This window comes from Coloeus monedula (assembly GCF_965178545.1).
Source record: "Coloeus monedula genome assembly, chromosome: 2".
Classification (NCBI taxonomy): Eukaryota; Metazoa; Chordata; class Aves; order Passeriformes; family Corvidae; genus Coloeus; species Coloeus monedula.
The window spans coordinates 97,918,498-97,939,397 of record NC_138782.1 but is presented as its reverse complement, the minus strand read 5'-3'; the positions used below and the strand labels follow the sequence as shown (position 1 = coordinate 97,939,397).

At 36.0% G+C, this 20,900-nt stretch overlaps 1 protein-coding gene across 1 annotated transcript in view; it reads right to left on the bottom strand.

Moving 5' to 3' along the window:
• The window catches only part of CSMD1 (CUB and Sushi multiple domains 1), a gene marked incomplete at both ends in the record, with an annotated part of 1,098,128 nt that overhangs the window by 73,238 nt on the left and 1,003,990 nt on the right, over nucleotides 1-20,900 (bottom strand). The window contains 2 exons of the mRNA XM_082276664.1: nucleotides 6,639-6,827; nucleotides 17,495-17,641. Of these exons, the coding sequence (XP_082132790.1) occupies nucleotides 6,639-6,827; nucleotides 17,495-17,641 (336 nt within the window). The remainder of the gene's footprint in view (nucleotides 1-6,638; nucleotides 6,828-17,494; nucleotides 17,642-20,900) is intronic.

Here is a 20,900-nt window from a genome sequence, read left to right as displayed (position 1 = left end):
GTATTTTTCCTTATATGCAGTCAATGGTAAGAAGCAATTCAATATTTTAATATTTTAAAATAAAAATAAATAAATATATTTCTAAAGAAGAAATCACAGCCCTTGTCTAACATCTGTTTCAGAGGTGAAGATAAGTATTTTTTTTTTTAAATCTAGTTTTTATCACCATTTGCCCAGTTCCATGTAAATGATTCATTTCAGAACACATCCTCATGGTACCATAAACACAACTCTCAAATTTGTTTGCAGTGTTTCCAAGTTATCACAGTTGATGCATTTAAATTAAATACAACACGGTTCTTTGAATGTGATTACAATGAGGAGATATAACCACTATTAAATGAAGAATGATTAGTTCATTTCTGTGGAATTTGTCATATTGCTAACAGAAGTGGAACTATAGGAATGTTCCAAAATAAGCTGCTTCCTTTGTAACACAACTTCTTGGCATTTTTTTTTATCCTAACCAAAACTTCTCCTATGAAAATTGAGTATTTCCCCATCAGTGGGTAGGGGCTGAGCCTCCTGACAGTGGAAGGAGTAGTAGTGGGACAGAAAAGGTAGGGAAGTGATAAGGAAGGGGTTCTGGAGGTCCACTTCTACTGCTCTGAATCGTGTTAGAGAAAGTGGAGAAAGGGAAGGACAATAGCAAGTTCTGCAGCTTCTGGGAGCAGATCTTTATATTAGAAGTCATTCTCCACAAGCTGACCACAGCAGGAGTGGCAGTTTTTCAGGTCTCTGGTACTCAAAACAGCCAGCATAGGTGTATCTGGTTAAATGCTATCAGCCCTAAGCATCAGCTGACTGATCCTGTGTCAGGCAAGCAACACTTGTAAAATGTTTGTCTACATTATGAATTGATGGAAAGTTAAACTCACACTCTAGTATATCATAAAAATGCCAATGCATTTCAAGTCATGGTTACTGTGAAAGGCTTCAGTGTTCCCAGTGTCTTGCACTATGCCTCCATTCGTCCTAACATGCCTTACAGTTCTCTTCTCTCTTGTGACAATGTGTCTGAACGCTTTTGGTTAAGATTTAACTTCTTGAAAATGTTTTCCGGTTTCCTTTCTGATATCAAAACAACAATCTCTTTGTTAAGTGTGCATACATTTAATTGTATAAAACCAAAATTCAAAACTAAGAGTCTATCCACCCATCCCATGTATGTGCCCATCTGTGTATACAGGTGGACCTTATTTTATTTCCCTCTAAATACTCCAAACATGGATTAACTTCAAATACCTTAGTGGAGCAAGAAGATTTTATTATGCCATTTGAAAACAAGACAAAAATACCAAACCCCAACAAACCAGTCCAGGTCGTTTTAGTTCATGGTTGAAGCTAATAATTCTGTCAGCATTTGTTCTTCACCTTTAGCAATAACCTTTCCAGAGACTCACTGAAAAGTTCAAGACTGAGTAGCTCTTACGTGCAAGTTATTTTAAGGAAAAAAAATGTACAATTCCTGGTCACACACAGGTGGGCCTCTCAGTTATGTCAGGTCTGATGCAATGCCAGTATGCTAAAGCACCTCAAAATCTATGCTTACCTGTCACATGTCAGCACTTTCATTCTCAGTGTGCACCTCAGCTCTTACTGTATTCCTTCTTTCCTCAGTTGCTGAATCTTGTACTACTACACTTGTCAGGCTTTTCTCACTGCTGCTTTAGCTACTTATCATAAAAGCAGTTTGGGCATTCTGGCACTGTTCCAGTTAGAGTCTTATGTGTTTATTTTTTGTATGCTTCTCTCCCAGAAACTGGGATTGGAAAGAAATATTCCTGTTGCTACAAATTTATGGAGGCTGCTAAAAGCTTTTAGACAGCAGTGTTCAAACAAAACAGCAAGGACAATTTCACTAAATAGCAAGTACTTTGACTTATTTAAAGTAAAGTAAGCTGAACCAAACTGACTAAAATGGCATATTTTCTTTGGACAGTGGAAACAGTAACACTACTGTGCCCCAACTAAGTATTTTTAAGTTCTCAGCTTCCCACATAATCGTTAAACAATTAAGAATAGTGTGAGAAAATCTTCTGACTTGAGGAACTGTCAGCATGCTTCTTAGGTCAGTGGTTAGATGAGACTGACAGGTTACAGCTGGGAGATGTGCATTCAGAGTGTTAAAAATATAAGACAGCCTTAATTGTATCTGTTATCTTGCACGGCAGAAAAATATACTTCTTCCAATGCAAGTGGAAAAGCCTTTTACGTAGAAACTGAGACATAGTTTTAATTCCTCTTTCATGTTCCAGATGGCATACTTGCATTTTTTTCTTATCAAAACCAGTAAATTTAAGGTTTATGGCAGTCCTTTAAAGTATCTATATACCTGTATTCCAGTAAGATACTTACATATTTTTTATATTCAAAGCACATAATTTCTTTGCATATAGAAATGAAGCTGGGGAGTACATTACAGTCAGACATTGAGTTTATTTTCATATGCCGGAAAATCCCTAAAGTTAATCCACAAGCATTTATCATTCAGTGACCTGTTTCTGGCATTGAACATAGTGCTGGAAAAAGCACTTAAATACCCAAAAAAAAAAAGTTAGAAACAGAGAAGTTCCTAAAAGTAGGATTCAAAACAAAAACATGCTGAGTGGCTTATGTGCAAGATATCCAGTTGGAAACATCAGAGAGAGCATTGACAATTCTCAGACTTGAATACATATGGAAATAAAAAAGAAGGTGAAAACAGGACTGGGGGTATTAAAAAAAACCAAACTGTTATGAGCAGTCATATAGCCTATTCTCCTATCACAACTCCACCAATCTTGATCTAATTTGTTCTTGAAAGACCTCCAATAATGAAAATTTCACACTCTCCACAGGCAAACTATTCCAGTATTTCACTAGCCCCTCTGAGAAAAGAATAAAAAAATAAAGAAAAACCTAACTTAGGATCCTGTTAAAGTAAGGTCAGCTGTAATTCCTCTATCTAGAAAGAACACAGATTCATTATTTCATTCATCTCTAGAACTACTTTTAGCTTATAAAAAGATTGTTACCAGGTTTCCCCTTAAATTTCTGGGCTTTTTTAGTCTAGCATAATATATTTATTGTTTTATATTCTGAAATATGGTCACTGATCTATAAGAAGTAGCTGGAATTTGGTATTTTTAATCTGCTACTTACCTCACATTTTTAAGACTGTGTGCTAAGGAGGGACATTTTTGCATAGCAACATTTACCAAAAAGGCAAAAGGTCCAAGTTTAATTCCATGCCCAAAACCACAGAACACCTAATTTTATGAGGAAGTAGTTTGGTGGCCTCAAAGTCATAGGTCTTGTGCAAACTGTAATTAGGTATTTTCAAGCCCAGTCTCCCAGTGTAGACATGGAATACAGTCATGGTCCTGGAATAATCTTTTTTCAGTACAGCACAACGTACAAAGGTCTCTAGCTCCACAATGTACATCTATGCACTTCAAGCACAGAGGTATCCATAATGGCAGTACCCAGAATCAGCATTTTAAGCAGGAACTGTTGGCATCAGATATATTTTTATCATTACTGTGTCACAGATATTGAGGCTTTCCAAGTACTTACAATCCAGATGAGAATTTCCTTAAAGTAGGTACCTCCAGTTTTCTTTTCTAAACCTACTAGGGAGTAATTCAAATGGTGAAAAGCAGCCAAGGGTTTTTCAAGGCTCTTTAAAATTATTTTTAGCTCTTTTAAGAATGAGTGGGATAAACCAGGAAGAACAGAGTCAAAAGCTGAGTCCTGTATAGGAAGAAGAGGTAGGATAAAGAGGGGCATTTGTTCATGCCTGCCAGATGAACATGGCCACTCTGTTGCACTCTTTCGGGTACCATGTCTCAGCCTCCAGACTCCTGCAACCCAGCACTGTTGAGCCATATTGAACCTGACAACTTGCTTTCAGTTTTTCATTCTAACTGCTCTTCTTGCCAAGCTTTTCTTATATTTTCTCTTATCATCTCTTAATCCCCAGCTTCAGTCTTCTCTTTCTTTTCTACCCCAGCACAGCAATCTAAACCTAAGATAATCAGTGGCAAAGATGACATATGTCATTGTCAGTGTTGTTACTGAGGCCTTACTATTTCCTCTCAGCAGCTTACTGTTATTATATAATTGTTAATTTCTCTCCATATCTATTTTGAATGCAATATGACTCATGTTTCTCTTTTCACTTCACAAATGAAATAAAAGCAATAACAGTAAGTTCTAATTTCCTAGATAGGAGTCAAGTTCTTTATACAGCATTCAGGACATTATTACAAGCATTTGCATTTGAGAAGACTGGAATTGAAAATATCTTCTGACCCTATCAGATTAACTCATATTAGATGTGTTCATATTCAAATTAGATGTTGTTGTAATAGATATGCAAAAAATAATTCCTCTTGTTGATAGTATGGTCAAACTTTATTTCAAAAATTAATCTGACACAGCCAACTTATTAATTACAAATGTAACCCTGCAGGAGTGGTTTTACAGAAATTTCTGAACTAATCAAAGGCATTTTTATTCAGAAAGATCCTATAACGAAATCCATGAGCTGGACCAAATGTGTAAGTTTAATTAATTTTCAAAGAGAAAGCATACTGAATAAATTTTGAAATATGCTCTCCATTTCACAGTTTTTTGAAAAACATATGCCTCACTCAGACATACAAGTTGGAATAATTGTGCCAGAGTTGTAAAGTTATATATTAAAATGAGGAATCTTACATTTATAAGAAATTTATAGTAAAGATTAAACACCTTATCTTGTAAATATTTTTTCTCCATTTAAAGAAATCTACACACCCACAGCCACATATATTGGTGAAATTATAAATACAGCTTAAAATTCAAGAAAAAATTATTTGTGAACAAGCTAGATTGCTAAAATATCAAAGCTCCTTCTTGCACCTAGTGATGAAATACAGGCAGACACAGTATCTGAAGTATTTTAGGATTTTCTTCAGTTCATTTAAGTTCTGTTCAGAATCTATTACTTTCTGAGACTCTTTGACTCCTGGTTATCCACTATCAAGTCCTGGGACGTTATGTCAAGTCCTGCACACATCTGTACATTTTTCCTTCTCCTTTCTGTGAATTCTGTTCTGTCCTTAAAAGTGGGGACTTTCTTCTTAAATTGTGCAAAGAACTTTTTTCTCCATTCACACACCTCATTATGTTTGGACATAATTTTCAAGGTTAGAATGGCAAATTTCAAACACTTTCTCTGCCATTGTGAACACAAAAATGTGAACATAAAATATAAAAACTAGAAATGTAAAAAGCCACACTTAACATTAGACCATTCTAAAAAAAAAGAAACTATGAAAAATATCAGACTATTTAAGAAATTTTAAGTGCTGGATCATATTTTCATTATACAGAACTGTGCTATTTGGTTGAACAATAGTGGAAGTAGCAGTAGCAGGCTAATCTCATCTGGATAGATGAGGGGTAGAAAGATAAGGGATATATTTGCATAGAATTTCTGACAGCTGAGGAATCATGAGATCCTAAATTCCAGAGAGAAGTATAATATAGGGCCTCCTAAAGTTTATGGGCCAAACTCCCCTAGTCTAACAAGTACACACAGAATACTGTCTCTATCCTCACATGCTTAGAGTAACTGAGCTGCAGATTAAAATGCCAAAATTTCAGTACCTTTTGAGAAAAGACACCTGCCAGCTAGCCAGCAAAATAGCTCCCAACAGAAAAGCATCACACCAAATCTCAGCTGGCCTTTTTTTTTTGTAATTCACAAAAGAGAACTTCCATCTTATGGTCTTTTTAGAAATATCAAGCAAAATATTTTCTTGAAGGAGACATGGAAAACTGATGTTAAGGTCTTACAAAGTTAAAAACAAGTAAATGCAAGTGTTAATCAAATCATGTTCTTAAATACGAGTGCTACTATAATTTCATTCTGTATCTAGCAGATTAGAAGCAGACACAAGTTACAATAGGCCATATATGATATGGATAGAATTTGCAGCCTTATTCCTCTTCCCCAGGTCCCTGATATTATCACAGAATCATAGAATAGCTTGGGTTGGAAGGGACATTAAAGACCATCTGGTTCCAAACCCCTGTCATGGGCAGGGATACCTTTCACTAGACCAGGTTGCTCAGACCCCCATCCAACCTGGCCTTGAACACTTCCAGGGATGGGGCATATACGTTTGACAAACAGTAACTACTCTTACCAAGAGCAGCAAGCTAAAATAGACCCTGTTTCAGCTTCAGGATATTCAAAAAGAAAAAAAAGAGAGGGAGAGAAAAGAAGTTACAGATTATGTCTTTAAAGCACTGGTTATGAAGTGATTTTCTAAAATAATAAAGTAATTCCTTATAACTACTGAATTTTACAAAATGTTCTGTAATACAATATAATGACCTGTGGTCTGTTTATAGGTATGTACATTACTAAAGAAAAAGTATTGAAAACATATTTTTCATGTGGTCTGTATTTGACTGCATGAATAGTTCTTAATACTTCAATTCTTCACACATGAAATAAACAAGTCAATAGGTGTTTGCATCAGGTCATGATGTCAGTGTCTCTCTTAGCATACAGAACTATTGACAATGTTGTATCTCTGTTTTGTGAAATAGCCTTGCAATGAAATTATAGAAGCCTACTCAAGAAGAAAGCAGTACCTTACCGTGGCAGATTGGCACAGGAGAATCCCACTGGTACATGCCATTTTGATGGCGCCTGCACGTCGCATTGTTGTGACCAATCATTCTATACCCAGGTTTGCAATAATAGCGAACTTTGCTTCCAGCAGGACCACCTGTTTTATTTATAATTCCACCATTCCTCAAGGTAGGGTTTAAACTGCAATAAGGAGCTAAACATCAAAAAAATTGACATTATTAAAAACAAATCAAATGCCCTTAATGTACAAAATTAAGATTATTTATTATATGAGAAAAATTTGAATACCACTAAAATTAGTACTGAAACCTTTACAGTACTTTCGGAATCCTCAATGAAGACTCAGACTACTTATAACGAAACAAGTTCAAACCCAACATTTATAATCACAAACCAGTTTATATTACTGCATATAAGGAAGCTACAATCATGAAGCATATTGAATGTTCAGTAAGTTCACTCACACTTAGTAAAGTCTACTTCAAATCTGATAACTTTATAGATACAAAGTTATTCTTTGAGCTACACACTATACAAAACCAATTATGCAGCTTTATTAAAAAATTCAGTGCACTTAGACATCTAAGTCAAAGTTTAAACATTTTGTCAAATACGTTAAAAATTTATAAGGCAAATTAAAGTACACTGATTCTTCAGATGTTTTTTTTCAGATTGAAACGAGGCTTTTTTTTGTACATGTTCTCACAAAGATATTACTTGGCAATTGTATTATTTTTTATGAAAATAATGTAACTTAATTCTTAAATGTTGAATTTACACTTCATATGAAGTAAGATAGAATGCACCTGTTTCAGTTTTGAAATGAAAGTAAACCTTGCTAAACTTTAATCACTACTAATATTTTCTGCAGAGAGGTTTTCATGACTAGTATGGTCCTTGAGGACCTGTGACATATAAATGGAAATTATTAGATATGTGCTGAGTAAGTAAAAAAAGTACAATTTTTTTTTGTGTCAAAAGTGAGTAATGAAAACCATCTTTTAAAATAACGTTGCAGTATCTGTCTGTAAGGGTGGAATATGGGTACTTGATCTAGACTCAGATCAAGCAGTAGTACAGTATAGTTTGACACACTATATGCAGAGTTATAACATAAATCTGCTTGTAGAATGCAAACATTTATCCCTGGATAAAAGCAGTATGAAATAATTACCTGGACTCCACACTGATGCACAAGTCACTACGTACTAAAGTAGGTATGCACCATGTCAAGCTTACTGAGATTATCTTTTCAGAAGCAGCATGGCAGGACCATGGCTTGCTGAAAATAAACCTGACTGAACATCCACTGCTGAAATGAGCCTATGAACATTCTTCACAGGGAAGACCGTGTTGAGCTCCAATGAGAACTAAATGTCAATACCAAAGACACTGAGACTGCAACTACTGTTAGAATACTCCCTCCATCATACTGAAGTGTATCTTAGGTATACTGTGATGTTCATTTTATCTTCTGTAGACAATTATCCAGTAGAAGTCATTTTGTTTTGTTTTCACAAGCACATATAGATTTTGGTATACAGCTTTCAATATCTAGCTCTATTTTTTAATTTTTATTTTTAATGTGTTTTTTGTCACCTTAAGGCGCACCTGTGGTATCAATTACCACCTAAAGAATAATGTTTTTGTTCATTGACAGAGGTCATAGAGTTGATAATATTCCTAACTGAAATGCTTCCTTTAAATGTCTAGATTTAGATGGAGTATATCAAAGTGAATACTTCTAAGCAATAACACCCAACATAAGCAGTAAAGCTAAGTCCAACATTAAAGATGCTGAAAAATGTTGTCATCTGTTGGAATTGTATTATATAGTTCTCAATTAAGCAACATTATTTCTACTTGAAATGTTATTTCTATACATTCTTTCACTTGGAGATTATTTGAAAAAAAAACCCACTAAATCATAAAGGAAAAAAATAAAACCAGAATGAAAATTAATAAGCCAAGATGGTCCAGTAAAAGAATTGTTTGGGGCCATGCTCTGTGTCCTTTATAAGCATGGTGACACTCGCTTGCATGCCTAATTAAATTACAATACTTATCAAATTACTATTTAAAAGGGGACTTGACTTTTAAAGAAACACAATAAATATGGCTTTAATTTTCATTTTGACATATTGAAGAATAAGTAATATTGTTATTGCAAAACAAGCAAATTAAGATCTCTAAAATCAGCTCCAGTAAGTGCTATTTAATTTTAAATATCCTAGATCTTAAGAATAGCAGGTGAGCCATAAATAAAATATTCAGTTCAGACAAAATTCCAAATTTATTACATCAGTACTGCAATTCTAGACAGAAAATATTTGTCTGTAGCCCACTAATACTGTATAACAATTCTAACCATACTGTTTTTCTGTATAGTACCTTTCAAGCCTTCTTTTTTCTATCTCCTCCTATAATCATTTAATCTGGACTAGTAATTCTTTTATTAAACTGCTAATATTCAGTTATTCTAACAGTAAATTCTTGGCTAGACATAAAAGCATAGGGTTTTTTACCCATAACAAGATTTTTAGCATAAAAGGTTAAACTTTGTGTTCCAGTTGCCAGGGTATTTATTACCATGTTTTAGCTGTGGCTAATTACAACAATAAATATATATGAACATCCAGAGAGAACAGCTTTAAAATGGCATGAAATATGGAACAGTCAGGCTGCTGAATTACACAGAATGATGCTGAAATACTGAAAATTTCCTTGGGATCCAAAGGGGAAATTTATCAGTCATAATTGTTGCTTATGTTGTAACAATTAATAATGTCTTGAGCCCAAAGGCGTGGTTCAAGCCGTCCAGTGAATCAAGTGGTGTTCAGGAAAAAGTAAAGCAAAAAAAATCTTTTGAACTAAGAAACTGGTAGAAGAAAACAAGGAGGGAGACAAAACAGCAATATGACTCAGAATTTACTCCAACAACCCTTTAAAAATACTTAATTTCTAAAGCTTATTGTTGCAGATCTTCTACAGAAGACTATATCCTCCTTTCCCAGACACCTTGATGACTCCTGTATAGTTGCTGCTTGCAATCATCTCTTCAACCTACTGTTACTAATGCTTACTTTTCCTGACAATCCAAGGTGAGTGAGTGGCAGCAGCTGCATGGACCTGGAGGAAATAGGCAAGAGGAGATCTGAGAACGGAGATGTCTTGGTAAAGCTTTGTGGGCATCTGCCATTGTGAAAGTTAAAGGCAGATGTTTAAGTGTGAATATAAAATGATGGGATGTGTTTGACAGGATAGAGAGGTTATAACTGGAGAAAAAAGGGAAAGAATATTTGACACAAAGGTGCTGATTTAAGAGCCGTGAAGAAGAACAGCCATGACAGATTGTGCAAAGAGATAAGGGAGGCATTGGAGGCCAGGAGAAAGGGGTGAAAATGACAGAAAGAGAAGGATTTGGTTAGCTGTTTGAAGTGGCACCAAAAGGATTGATGCATCAGAGACTGAGACTGTGTTCAGAGTAAAATATGATTCGGGGAAAGAAACTAGAAAGAAAAAATCACAAAATCAAATGAAATTGACTAGTGGGAGACAAAGAGAAGATCAGGGACAGAAGAAAGGAAGGAGCAGGATAACAAATTAGGGGAGTCATTGTAAAGAGGAAGCAAGAGAAATTAAGATGGCAAACTAGATGGGAAAGAAAATAGATAAAAGCTGGTTAAAGAAAAATCTTATGTTTTCCACTAAAAGTAGACTGTGATTTGTAGAGAGGGGTGGATAAAGGGTGACAATCAGAAAGAAGGGTTGGGGAACACAGCTAGACTGTCTTAGCAAAGGTACTTTGACCAGAATGAGTATAAGGTTTGGGACAAAAAAGTATGGTGAATGGGACTACATGAAGCGAGGTGGATTCCTTGAAGTACAATGAACAGTTCACCAGATAGCAGTACAGAAAAGATTCCACATATCAGAAAGGAAACTCTGTGCTCCCAGAGTACCAAGCTTTACAGTTTCATGACTGTTAATAGTGTCTCTGAAACCCGTAACATGCATTTTGTGATGCAAACCATATACGTTTGGATAACTTATGTTTAAAACAGTTATTTAACATAGATCAGATCCATCTTCCACTCTTACAGAAATGTTTATTAATGACATTTTAAAGTAGTGGCAGTAGTCTCGTAGTAAGTCAGAAGCCAACAACAAGGTTACAGGCAAGCACTGCCTATAATCCACATCCATGTAAAGGTCCTACTAAAACTACAGAATTTTGTGCTGCCAAGGCTGCATAATATGTATAGAAAAGGGTGATACTCAAAAAAATGTATTGTATCTAAAGATATAGATAGCATGAAATGAAGAAAAGCATTTTAAGCAGATTATCTAAAAATTCTGAAAATTTTTTATTTTACAACTCTGAAAGTACACATGTTGATACAGTAAAGGAATAGTGGTAAATTCAGATACAATTCCTTTCTTAATCTATAGTTTAGTAATTTTTAATCTGTTCTTTAAACTGAACTCCCTTCAGAGCCCAGGATAAAGCACACATGACTTCTAGGATCAGGAACTGACATATGAACATACAAACACAAAGCAATAAATAAATGTCTGAAGACCTGAAGTGTAAGCAAATACTTGAAGAATGCCAGACTGAAAACTGCAGCCACTGTCAACTGAAAATTTTGAGCTTAAGCAGAAATCCATACCATGAACTTATAAAATACTGCAGCCTTGTGTCAAGGACCACTGTGATAAAATGCTGGTCTTTTCCCAGCCAGTTTCTGAAAGGGGACTCTGTCCCGGAATCTCATGAGGCTTAGCTGAAATAGGTGTAATGACACAGGAGTGCTGTCATCTAGGAATGACAATGTTTTACCACAGAATGTAATAAACTTTTATGACCTTTCCAGTGACTGAAGTAACTTTACTGTCATATATTTAATTTATTTTCCAAACGACATATCGTCCACATTCTTTCAAGACCACTTAGATAACAGTGTATTTTGCAAGGAAACATACTGAACATTTTCAGCTCACTTATAATCAAAACATTCAGCTCACTTAATATCAGAACATTTGTAATTTGCAACTGAACGCCAACAAGATAATAGCTTCCAGCTAAATCACATATCAGTAGACAATGGATGTGTGGACAACAACACAGATAAACACTGATCTTGCATTTGCAGGACCACACTCTTCCTTCTAATAAAGCATATTCTCTTAATAGCTGGAACTTTTAAACATTTCTGCTGAGAGGTTTTTTTGCTGTTTGAGACACTCTGTCTCAGGGAAGTTCAATTAAATGACTCCCAGTTAAAAATTAAAATTCTTTTAAACTCAATGTCCAATCCCCCCCAGATATTTTGTGGAACTCAGTCTCTACATTGAATAATACAAAATTTTATCAAATAATTTATTTTAGCAAAGGACTTGATTTCCCAGAAGTATTTTTGATCAGTAGTCAAAAAACTAATATGAAGAAGATATTTATAACTATTCACAGAAACAGTACTATCTTTTAAATAATAAATAAACGAAAAACGTTCCTTCAAATCCCACAGTGCTTTGTTTAGCTTACATGCTAGATTTTATGTTGAGAGATAAAAAGTCTCAGCTTACTATACTGCTTCCTTATAACTTTCCCTTATGGATACTTAATTATCCTCATCACCATATTACTGGGGAATCTTATGTCTTTGTGCTGCTATTGTTTAAATATCCAATGTAGAAGAGAGTTACTGTCATACTCACTTTATAGATAAGAAATTGGACACTGGCTTAAGTGAGTAGGTTAAGGTAACACAAGAAAACTAAATATACCTTTTCTGATTACTAAACAATTTTCTTAATTAATGGACCTTCCATTCCATATGTAGTTTTTCACTTTGCAATGTACAGGATCAAAATGGAGAACAATACTCAACCAAGCAACAAAAAGGGATCAGGCTGTCACTCCTTTTCTTTTGCATTTTATTTTAAATCTAACAAATAAACAACATGAAAAGACAAGACAAATTTGTAAAGGCCTATTCCCTCTTTAGTGATATAATTGTCAATGCCTGCCCCTTCAAAAATTAAATATCTGACTAAATAACCTGCTATTTATATGACAGCTATTCTTGCTGGTGTTTCAACATTTATAAATCGTCCTGCCTATTTTTCTTGATTCACAGTACTGTATAAACCTCCACTGTGACCTTCCTGCTGTGCAAATCACTACCTAAAAGTTTGTGAATCAGAGAAGAAACAATTATACAGAGTCTGATGAACTTCTTCACACAGTTCCCTTGTCACTTCTAGCCATCTACTGGGAAATGTAAACACAAACGAATCAATATTCTTTTATTGTAAATTGAAATAGAGAGAGAGTAGGAACACTTGTTTAACATGTCCAAAGTTAAAAATCACAAATGAACAGTGAAGAATTAGGGTTCTTGCAATAACATATCAGGTTAAAAGAGCATGATAAAGGTGTGCTGGATTAATCCTGGCTAGATGCCAGGTACACATAAAAGCCGCTGAATCCCTCCCCTTCTCAGCTGCACAGGGGAGAGAAAATGTAACAAAAGGCTTGTGGGCTGCAAAAGGGACAGGGAGAGATCACTCAGATGTTACTTTCATGGGCAAAACAGACTTGACTTGGGGAAATTAATTTAATTTTTTACCAATCAGATCAGAGTAAGATAATGAGAAATAAAACTAAATTTTGAAAAGCCTCTGCCCCACCTGCCCTCCCCTTCCTCTCTTTTTTTACCAGGTATGCTGGTTTGTCTAGGATACAGTTCATTTTCTTCATAGGCACTAATATGAGGCTGTGTTTTGGATTTCTGATGTAAACAGTGTTGATAATACAGGGATGTTACTGTTGAGCAGAGCTTACACTGAGTCAAGGCCTTTTCTGCTTCTCACACCACCCCACTAGCAAGGAGGCTGGGGGTGCACAGGAATTTGGGAGGGGACACAGATGGGACAGCTGAGCCCAACTGACCAAAGACATAGTCCATAAGATATGGTGTCATGCTCAACAATAAAAGCTGTGAGAAGAAGAAGGAAGGACCAAGGTTGCAAGTTATGTTCAAGTCACCGTTAAGACTGGTGGAGCCCTGCAAGATCTCCTGGAAATGGCTGAACTCCTGTCAACGGGAAGTGGTGAATGAATTCCTTGTTTTGATTTGAATGTGTGTGCAGCTTTTGTTTTACCTATTAATTGTTACCTATTTATCTCATCCCACAAGTTCTCACTTTTATTCTTCTGATTCTCTACCTCATCCTGTATCTTGCTGTGGGAGGGGGGTGAGCAAGCAGCTGGGTGGGCCTTAGTGGTGTGTTAGGGTTAAAGAGCAATACAGGGCTCAACTTCACTCCAGATTCCCTGGCACAGGGGAATGGGAATCACTGCTGCACTCAGTTCATCACATGTTGTTTCTGCTGCTCCTTTCTCATTTGGGGGAGTACTCTTCACACTCTTATCCTGCTCCAGCATGGGTCCCTCCCACAAGAGACAGTCCTCCATGATCTTCTCCAATATGAGTGCTTCTCGCAGACTGTAGTTCTTCAGAATCTGCTCCAGCATGAGTCCCTTCCACAGGCAGCAGTCTTTCAGTAACAGACTGCTCCAGTTCATGTCCCCCATGGAGTCACAAGTTCTGCCAGCAGATCTACTCCAGCTAGGGCTCTTCTTTCTGTGGGAGCACAGGTCCTGCCAGGAGCATGGATTTCCCACAGGGTCACAGACTCTTTCAGGCATCCACCTGCTCTGTCATGGCATCCTCCAGGGGCTGCAGGTGGATATGCTCCACCATGCACCTCGATGGGCTGCAGGGTGACAGCCTGACTCACCATTGTCTTCACTATGGTCTTCACCATGGGCTGCAGAGGAAAATCAGCTTCAGCGCCTGGAGACCCTCTTCCCCCTCCATCTTCCCTGACCTTGGTTTCTGCAGAGTTGTCACTCATGTATTCTCACTCCTTCTAGCTGCTGCTGAGTATATATATTTTTTTTTAAAGTATGTTATTGCAAAGGCACTACCACCATCCGTGGCCAGCCATGGGTCCATCTTGGAACTGGCTGGACCTGATTCTTTTGGACATGGAGGAAGCTTCTGGCAGCTTCTCACAGAAGACATACTTGGATCCCCCCCGCTACAAAAACCTGGCCACTTTAACCCAGGGCACAAGGTTAAATAGTTCTATTGGCAGGAAATTAAAAATTAGCTAAGTAACCACTTGACTTATTTACTCTTGAATGACTAACCAAAAGTTAAACAAAAGCCTGTAAATGTTATAGTGGCAACGTCAACTTGAAAAGTAGCAAATGAAGTACCCATCTTGTTCCCAAGTCCTCGTGCCTTCAGCAGATATGCCAGGTACTGTAGTGCACTTTATCTCCTTCTACCAATAATTGGGGAAAAAAAATCATCTACCTCTTCTTAGTTATACTTTTACCGTAGCTTGCATGGATAGAAATGTGCATGCAGGGTTATAAATAATTGAGGGATGCTATGCAGATACTCTGTAGATTAAGAAAGAGACCATTTAATATCTAGGCATTAGTGCAGTTAGGAAATGTATAATTTAGACTAAAATCTATGCTATTGCCTCTATAACATGTCAAAGCCTTTAACAGAATACCCATCTCCTGTAATGCTACAGCTTTTTTCTACTGAGATTTAGCAAAAAGCCTTATACTACATTATAGCAAACATACTAATAATATTAAGCAAACAGCTTACACAATTAAGGTTGTATGCTAAAGAAAATATTAAGCATTCCCATAAAAGCTTCTAGCACTTTCTAACAGTGAATAAAATTTGTATCTACAAGTGAAATCTAGCTGTGACAAAACCACAGTTTACAAAATTTTGTGCACAGACATAGCTGGAGAAGGGTTATGGGAGGGCAGTAATACATTTCAATAGGTTCTTCATCATGAGGGAGCCTGCTGGCTTAGTCACAGCTGCCACAGTATCAATAGCCTTTTTGGGATCTTGTATTTTTCCTACTTTCATGATGTTGCTCTCCCTCATTAGGATTCAATTCCAATTGTTTATGCTGCTGCTCACTGTTACTCTTCTTTCATGCTGATTATTTCGATTGAATCTTATGTAAAATGGACAGAGGTTTAGAGAAAAAGGGAGGCACTGACTGTTAGTGAAACGGAAAAAGCTAAACTTTTGTTTGTTCCTAAAACGTAGCCATAAGGATTGCATATCTGTTTCCAGTCCTCCAATTTTATTGTTAGTCATAGCTAGTGCCATGATTGAGCCTAGCAATTACAGACCACTTCTTCAGTACTGCAAAACATGTTTTGTGTACATGCAACGGTACAAAATAATTTCCCATTCCTCAAAAATTAGTCTCCTTAATAATTTGATACTTACAAAACAAATTCTTTACCTTAAGTCTACTAATGTAACCCTGATGTTACTTCCTCACTTTGAATTAATGACTGAAAGCCCACTCGCTGCACTGCCGCACTTGAGGACTCTGATGCAACAGGTTCTCTTTGTTCCCTCTTGCACACTCTCAATCCACCTATTAAGTCCTGCAATTGCTTTTTTACTATGGAAAGAATCTCCAGTATGCTTGAAAACAACTTTCCCCATCCCTCAGCTTCAGTTTGCCTGTAGTAATCATCCAAAGGTGCAGGTGAAGATAATGCTTTAATTGACTGATTTTTTTCTTGACTTCTCACAGTTTCTGCTTAGTTTTTAAATCCCCCGAACAATCATTATTACGCTCTGAGCTGATCCCTAATCTAATGTTACAGTAACAAGAGAAACTTTCCAGAAATTAGACAGGCAGTGCATGGATGGTACAGAAAAGGAGTGAGCTTCCCAAAAACTGTCTCCCCAAAGAGCATGACTAAATGGGAGATACCTGGTGCTTTATGAAATGTTCTGCTAAAACATTCTTAGTATTCCTTTCTCTACGTAATTTATACTGACAATTATTAGCCACCAAAATTAACACACACAACCTTTATATTGCTAATCAAGTCCAGACACAGAAAAAGCAAATGTTAATGACAGCAATTATCACCTTTATCTCTCACACACACTATTCACATCATGTAAATGATCTCTAAGCCAAGCCTTTTAGCAGCAATGTGTCTGTAGATGTATGTGTGGAAACATCATAAGCAGGCTGCAAAATGAGTAAGGGTCAATATGTCTACACATAACATATAATCCAGTACTGCAGTATGTTTCTTCTTGATTTTTATTATTAATAAGGGAGATAACTTTGACACTATTTAGATAGACTACTTATGTATTTTCATGTTACCACCATACCAGATTGATATTCTGGTATGATTGACATACCTTGAATGGTAACATTCAAGCCTATTGAAGAAATGAGGGGCTTATTTCCACACCCCCCCTCCCCCCAGTTTTCCATTTATTTGTACATGAAGAAAACCACAGTAATGAGAGTTGTGAACTGCAACTCTACAAAATTGCAAACCTAGTAATTGTGTACTGAATTGCAGCTGAAGCACCACACAGCATTTCAGGATCAAAAATTCTCACGTCTGAGTACTTCTGTGTAAATCTAAGGGTTATCCCTGCCACTACATTTCAAAGGCCTCTCTCCAGGTCTGATAAGACAAGAGAACAGGTGCAAAGAGGAGTATTAATTGAAGAAGTATTAATCTGGAAATCTCTGGCACACTGGAAAAAAATGGAAAGACCAAGTTCTGTGCTTACCTTAAACTTACAATAGAATGATTACACATCCTTAAAATGTACATTATAATAAATTATCTTCAGAGAAACAGACATTATATTACAAGTTCTATTTGATGCTGAACAGTTGTCATGGCTTTAAGTATAGGTGGACAACAGTATACACACAAAGTATAATTTAATGGAAAGCATGAATAGTTACCGGAGTAACGGATCTTGAATCCTTTCTTGCTGGTTGCATGATCAGTTGACCAGCGGAGATACAGCTGATTCATTCTGCTTGTGAAGTTCAGTTGCCCAGTATGATTTCCACTTAAAGCAACCAGTAAAGGGCTTTGCCCAGAAGAACCTTCAGAGAGGAATTAAGACACTATTGAAGTTTTAAAGTACTATGAGTTTAAATAATTCTTTCCATGTTTTAACTCAGCTGTGAATGTGAACACGGTAGAATAAGAAATAGCCTGACACATCCTTGTCAGAGAAATAATTAGCATATATCTGTTTAAGCTGTCCATCTGGTTTTAGGTTTTCACTAGAGAGCACTATAATTGTTTTATATTTCCAAGATAAAAAAATCTTGGTACAAACAAATTGAAATATAAAGCAATTAGTGATTTCATCATAAACACTGAAAAAAGTAGTGGATTGAAAAAAAAAATTCATTTCTATTTGGCACAATTACATTGAATAAGGTTGGGTTTCTGCTCCTTGCCCTTTTAAATCTATTATTTATTTAAGCTTTTTTATAACTAGTGAGTTAGAAATATGTATACAAATTTATTTTGTATACATATTTCAAATGTATACATTCTTTGGTATTGTACATCTTGCATAATTTAAACACCGCCATGTTACATAGTGAACACAGTAGCTAAAAAAACGTGTCACATGTAAGATCATCACCGTGTCACTGTGGAATACAGATATGTACAAGTGCTACAGATTTATACACTTCTCTAGGACTCAGTTCTGTTAATTAGTATGTTTATTATAGTTTCATTTTAGTGTAGAAAGATATACATTTACAGTAAATACAAGATGCTGAAAAAATGTGTCCTGGCCCTAAACCACAATAAAATCCTAGAGGCATAGATAATGATTTCAGGACTAATTATCTAACAGCATATATGAAAGAGAAAAAAAATCCATATATCAATCCAATCTCCAACTGGAAGCTTTCTACAACATGAAATGGCATTTTTTTCCTCCATATGAAGGTTATGTTTTCTACAGCTGAACCACTCCCTTCCATATGCTCACTATGTCTTTTGCTCCATGCTTTTTCAATTTTAAGAAAGCCATGTTCAACCAACATTATCTTGGTCAGAGTTGCTATTACAAATAAAGAGCTTCCTCATTCATTTTTTGCTGAGTTTGAGCAGCTACAGCCTGATCAGGTCTTCTTATGTTACATGAGAATACAAAAATAAAACTGAATCAACTGTCACCTAAAAATTGAATACAATTGTTGTCAGCCCCATACAGTTCAATAAAAAAAGGTGTATTTTCTGATTGGGACATTTCAGGTACAAAAGGGAGGCTATGGAAGCCACAAAACCATAAATATTAACATTACCTCCAGTTCTTAGGAACTGCATTTCAGTCACCCTAATGACAATTAGGGTATTACTTAACAAATTCTGAATGCATATACAAAATAAGAACAAATAAGCATTGCTTTAGGCATAGGTTGCTCAGCATGCCCGCATCAAAATGCTTCATGACTTGTTTGTTTATCATATTAGGGAGTTAGTGTTTGATGGTTACAGTGTAGGATAAATGATAAGGGATGCTAGGGTCAATTCCTGTTTTTGCTTGAAAAAATTATTTAGAAGATGACATTTGACTCAGTTACTCTGAGCTTCACTTTAGGTTTGTAAATCTGTTTAATACACTTGTTACAGTTTGGAATGTAAATGTTATTTCAAAATTCTCATATTAAGGGACTAAAAAAGGGACTTCTACAAATAAACTACCTACAAAGAGGTAGGTGATAGGTAGGTGATCCTTATTAGTGATCACGAAATTAGTTTTCAGCGCCATATGCCACACCACATTTTTTAGTCATTGGGAGATCAGAGGATTGATTCAATGTCTTTTAGTTTGCTTTGTTTTTCCTGGAGCTGAGTTTTAATGTCTGTACCTTACCTAGCAGTCAGCTCTTCAGATGGCGTTCAGGAAGGTCAGCAGCATGACTCAGTTTTTCTTGAAACTGACATTTATTTAATTATTATTTCAGAGTGTGTCTATATAAGGAAATAAATATTCAGCTTCTGGTGTGGTGATCTGTCATATGATGTTCTCTTGAATATTAGATAAAAGTTGACATTTCCTTTTATTTTCAGTGATAGGTTTTGGTTTATTTCAGAGAGAAAAGAAGAATATTTTCTGTATTAAATGAATGCTGTTAAGTGTAAATAGTATGAATGCAGTGTTTTCAAGTTCAAAATATTTTAATAATTATGTTCATATAACATTTATGGCTTCTCAGGTTTAGAATCCAGGTAGGATTTTCTAAGGGTATGACTGGTAAGTAGGAACGGCTTGTTGACCCAGTTGACCATGGTGACCTCAGTTACTGGATGCCTGTCCTGATCATCATCCAGCTACTGAAGCACCATAATGTACAGCGCAGTCAGGTAGGTGTAGTCCCTGCTGTGGGTTGCATTCCAAAGCTGCCTTACAAGGCAACCAGAGATATGTGCCTTAGCAACCCTAATTCTCTAAAATTTGTGTTGCAAATCTTTATACAGATTCTGCATAAAGTTTGATGATGTATCTTTACCTATTATAGATAGATCAGTGCAGTTCTACTAATCTAGATAAAGTACACTGTCTTAAACCACACAAGGCCCCACAATATGACATATATTTGCTGCAAAATGCACCAACATTTGAGTCTGAGTTATAGCCATCAGTGGAAGCAGCATGCCACATCAGCATTGCCTTCTGCCTCCAAAAACTCATCACGCTGAGACGTACAACTAATTAGTCCAGCAGAGCACATTGCTAATGTGGCCACAGGGACACGAGCAAGTATCTCTGCAAGGCACTGCAATGTGCCATATTTGAATATCAAATTGTTGAGAGCTAGCTCAGGAATCTCTACACGACACTGTAGTTGAGAGGTTATAAATATGCCATTATCTTTTTCACTTAAGGTTGCTGGTAGGTGGTAGAAAAAATTGCTTCTGCAGAGCTGCAGTAGGGATGAATTTGTAAAAATATCATTTCATGCTATGAAATTAAAGGGCTTAAAAATGTAGAAACTACATTAACTCTCCTCTCAGATCTATTATTGATAATCTGGTTTCATTACATTTAAATTCAGAGGAAAGAAAACAAAAATATACATCAGTAAAATTATGCCATTTCAACAGAATTTCTCAAAAGAAAACAAAGAGATCAGACCACTAGAAAAGTTCCAGTCATGCTACATACTGTCTTTGATACAAAATAGAATGGAGGAAAAGCAAGTCTTAATAGATTTTTTGCAGACTATTTTCTGCATTAACCTCACCTGGACCAGCATACATGTTATGAAGAAAAAATATGCTAATGAAGTGGTATTTATAAAAGCATTAAATATATTGTGATTTTTTAGAATG